This window comes from Fulmarus glacialis, unplaced genomic scaffold, assembly GCF_000690835.1.
Source record: "Fulmarus glacialis isolate BGI_N327 unplaced genomic scaffold, ASM69083v1 scaffold18437, whole genome shotgun sequence".
Taxonomy (NCBI): domain Eukaryota; kingdom Metazoa; phylum Chordata; class Aves; order Procellariiformes; family Procellariidae; genus Fulmarus; species Fulmarus glacialis.
The window spans coordinates 12,714-17,132 of record NW_009221458.1 but is presented as its reverse complement, the minus strand read 5'-3'; the positions used below and the strand labels follow the sequence as shown (position 1 = coordinate 17,132).

The window sequence follows — 4,419 nt, the reverse complement described above, 5'->3', positions numbered from 1 at the left end:
CAGATAAGTAAGAGGGCAGCTATACCATCCCGTAAGCCTACATTGCTGAGAGCCGTACTCAAAGCCGGGCATTACCGAACCTATCAAAAGCTGCCAAAACGTCTTGTACGCTGCTGAAGTCACAGATGACTAATCTCGGCAAGTAGGCGTTGGGACGCATTCTTGCACAACAAACAGAAGTGAGGAAAAAAGAGAAGGTAAAAGTAAACCCTGAAGAGATTCTAGAGGGAAAACCAGCCTGCGTGCAACTGCGAGCACGATGTTGTTTTCTCTTTGTCACCTGTTCTTTTCCTAACAAGTGCTTGCTGACCTAAAGCCCTTGTAACGTGGCTGAAGGATGTGGGAGGGCTGAGAAACCCTTTGAAATCCCTCAAGTTTTTGGAACACCTCTGCAGGGCTTTAGGGGCTGCTCTTGGGGAAGGAGATGAACTCTTACCTACAGCTGTTGTCCGATATGAATCAGAGGAAGAGCCACAGAGCACTGAAGCCGCTTCGTGGGCAGAGGCTGTGCTCCTTGGCAGCTGCAGTTTTTGGACAAACTCGGATGAGTTTTGATAGTATTGATTTACGAAGAGCATCATGATTTAATCCCCCGCTACTATAAACGGTACTGAAGGCTCCTCTCCTGTGACAAATGGACAGCAGAGAGTCCTCATCACTCGGTTTTAGGTTTTTTTCCTCCATGGGGCGCACGTGTGGATGGAGCAGTTGCATTAATGCATCTCTTCTCTTCTGCAGTATTTCAATTACATTTCCTGATATACAGTACATGACTTAATGGATGACGCACTTGTTAAAAGCTAAACCTGGGTCTAAGCCAGACCTCCCTGAAACAAGTTTGGTGGCTTCTACCCTCAGGAAGAAGGTTTTGTAGCCTCTCTGCTGAGTCTTAATTGCTGACATTTAAGACCCATGGGACACTCGGAACTGTTGCCCGTTGGAGATGGAACGGGCTGCCTCGGGCTCCCGAGGGGAAGGTGCTGGTACTTGCCACCAAAGGTGTTACAAAGACGCCCGGCCAGTCCTGATCCATCGTAGCCTTTTGCTAGTTGCATTAGGAGGAGCAGATGAGGGTCGTTATAGGGTTTAGTTTGCTTCATACAACTTAAGCCTAACGTGAGTGTAAAAACTGCCAGGATCCCAATGAGTTTATGGAATTAAAGAGGAATGACTGCAGCCTTTTTTCCTGCCATTTGCAGAGAATACACAACTCCTTTTTTTAGCTTAGTTAAAAAAAAAAAAGCTATATGCAATGTAATGTCATGGAAGTCAGACATTTGCATTTTCCAAGTTTATTGCTTTTCCCGGTACACGTTGTCTTCCCTTTTGCACGCTCCCTTGTTTGTCGTAGGTAAAACAGTCCAGGAGACACATTGTATGTCACTAAAAACTGCCTCAGTATTTATATTTGAACAGATGGATGTTAAAGCTAATTGTTTGTTTCAAAATAAACAGAAAGCACAGTTGTAAATAGTAGATAGATTCTTTGCGTGTCCAGCTTTGAAGTGAATATTGCTTAGAGACTTGTGTGACGTGATCACTTCAGTGCTTTCACCCAGGAGGAGCGATGCCTTCTTTGTAGTAATGATGTCCCTTCTGTCAATACCCAACTGCGCTCGGAGAACTTGTGCGTTCCAGAAAATGCTGTCATTAAGGATAAGGAAACTTCCTGCAGGTCCACAGGAGTCGTTTTACTTGATGCTTGCAGGTTTGATTCCGTATCCTTTTCCTCCAAGATCTAATACGACGTTTCTCTTTCTCTTGCAGACCATGCCCTCTCTATGACGGTTACTTGTTAAGCTAACTCTGCATGCCAGAAGACTGTCCTTGGTTGATCCAAGGGCTTTTGGGGACTCCGGCCTCTCCCCAGTTTTTCTGTGTGTGTGTGTTCCTCTAGAACTTTCAAAACTGTTTCTCCAAAGGGTTTTGCAGAAACTTAGACTGTTTTCTAAAGCAGAAGCACCTCAGTCCACAGCAGTAGTGATGGGCAGCGTGCGAACCAACCGCTACAGCATCGTGTCTTCGGAAGAGGACGGCATGAAGCTGGCAACCATGGCCGTTGCCAACGGCTTTGGGAACGGAAAGAGTAAGGTACATACCAGACAGCAATGCAGGAGCCGCTTTGTCAAAAAAGATGGCCACTGCAACGTCCAGTTTATTAACGTGGGTGAGAAGGGACAGCGATACCTGGCAGACATCTTCACCACTTGCGTGGACATCCGCTGGAGGTGGATGCTAGTTATCTTCTGCCTGGCTTTCATCCTCTCCTGGCTTTTTTTTGGCTGTGTGTTTTGGTTGATTGCGCTGTTGCATGGGGATCTGGAGAACCAAGAAAATAACAAACCGTGTGTCTCTCAAGTGAGCAGCTTCACCGCAGCCTTTCTGTTCTCCATTGAGACCCAGACCACGATCGGCTATGGCTTCAGGTGTGTCACAGATGAGTGCCCCATCGCAGTTTTCATGGTGGTTTTCCAGTCTATAGTAGGCTGCATCATTGATGCCTTCATCATTGGTGCTGTCATGGCAAAGATGGCTAAGCCAAAAAAGAGAAATGAAACTCTAGTCTTCAGCCACAATGCTGTGGTGGCCATGAGAGATGGAAAACTGTGCCTGATGTGGCGTGTTGGAAACCTGAGGAAAAGCCACTTGGTGGAGGCACATGTGCGAGCACAGCTCCTCAAATCCAGGATCACATCGGAAGGGGAGTACATCCCCTTGGATCAAATAGACATCAACGTAGGGTTTGACAGCGGGATAGACCGCATATTCCTGGTCTCCCCAATTACGATAGTGCATGAGATAGATGAGGACAGTCCTTTGTATGACCTGAGCAAACAAGACATGGACAATGCTGACTTTGAAATTGTAGTAATATTGGAGGGCATGGTGGAAGCTACTGCCATGACTACCCAGTGCCGTAGCTCATACCTGGCAAACGAAATCCTCTGGGGCCACCGCTACGAGCCCGTACTCTTTGAAGAGAAAAACTACTACAAAGTGGACTACTCGAGGTTCCACAAAACATACGAAGTGCCCAACACACCCATCTGTAGTGCCAGAGACTTAGCGGAAAAGAAATACATTCTCTCTAACGCAAACTCCTTTTGCTACGAGAACGAAGTGGCCCTCACCAGCAAAGAGGAGGACGAGATTGACACTGGGGTGCCTGAGAGCATGAGCACAGACACCCACCCGGACATGGACCACCACAACCAGGCAGGGGTGCCTCTAGAGCCACGGCCGCTACGGCGGGAGTCGGAAATATGACTGACAAACTCTTCCTCTCTCTTTTGGTTGAAAGGAAAAAAAAAAAACCAAAACCAATCTATCGGTCAAAGGCACGTTGACCTGAGAAGTTGGCCCAGAACAGTTTTCAGACAACGGTACTGTTGAAGGGCGGTGTGAAGGCAAGCAGACCTGAGAAACCCAGGCTGGTTTTAGGGCTGTCCTCAGAGGAGGGACGACAGAAAATGAACTCTAAACACAAAGCACTAAACATGTCTAAGTATGAACAGAAGGCACATATGTTGTAGAATAAATTATGTATATATTTTTTTACAAAACTTGAACTTGCAGGCAAGCTTTCGTTGGGTTATTATTATTTTTTTTTCAACTTTTTCCAGAATGCTTCTCTCTAGGGAACAAGAATGTTTTTAATGGCATAACAAAGGCAAGAATCTGCCTTATTATTATTATTATAATTATTTTTTAAAAAGCTGCTGCTAACTACATGAACACAAATGGTTATTTTTGTTGCAGTGTAGTTTTTATTTTCTCTTGTGTAATTTAAAAAAAAAAAAAAAGTCAGTGTTGAACTTTTTGGGTTGAAAAGCTCGTGATCACTTCAGAGAGGCCGATGTTGCCAGAAAGTCTAAACTCCTTTTGAGGCCAGTAGTTTGATAGCTAGAATCAATTTCTCTCTTTCCAATTACATAAGGGGCATTATGTAATATCAGGCCAATCAGTAGCCTCCAGCAAAATTATGATTTTTGGGGGGAGAATTTAATTCTCTGTCTAAAGGAAAAATGGATTAAAATATATATATACATAGAAAAAGTACTAAGTTAAAACTACCTAAATGGATACCAAAGAAAATGCAGAGTTTTGCACAGCGGAGTTTATTTCCAATTACATAAGGGGCATTATGTAATATCAGGCCAATCAGTAGCCTCCAGCAAAATTATGATTTTTGGGGGGAGAATTTAATTCTCTGTCTAAAGGAAAAATGGATTAAAATATATATATACATAGAAAAAGTACTAAGTTAAAACTACCTAAATGGATACCAAAGAAAATGCAGAGTTTTGCACAGCGGAGTTTATTTAAAAAAAAGAAAAAAAAAGGGGAAAAAAAAAAAGGAACAGGCTGCTTTAAACAAAAAAAATTTCAAACCTCAGACACTTTTTTTTGGTTTTGATT

General features: G+C 43.8%; 1 protein-coding gene across 1 annotated transcript; it reads left to right on the top strand.

Moving 5' to 3' along the window:
• The first annotated feature begins 1,769 nt into the window (after positions 1–1,769).
• Positions 1,770–4,123, top strand: KCNJ2 (potassium inwardly-rectifying channel, subfamily J, member 2). Its single transcript, XM_009581132.1, has one exon. The coding sequence runs from the start codon at positions 1,984–1,986 to the stop codon at positions 3,265–3,267; it is 1,284 nt and encodes a 427-aa protein (XP_009579427.1). The 5' UTR covers positions 1,770–1,983; the 3' UTR covers positions 3,268–4,123.
• The last annotated feature ends 296 nt before the right edge of the window (positions 4,124–4,419 follow it).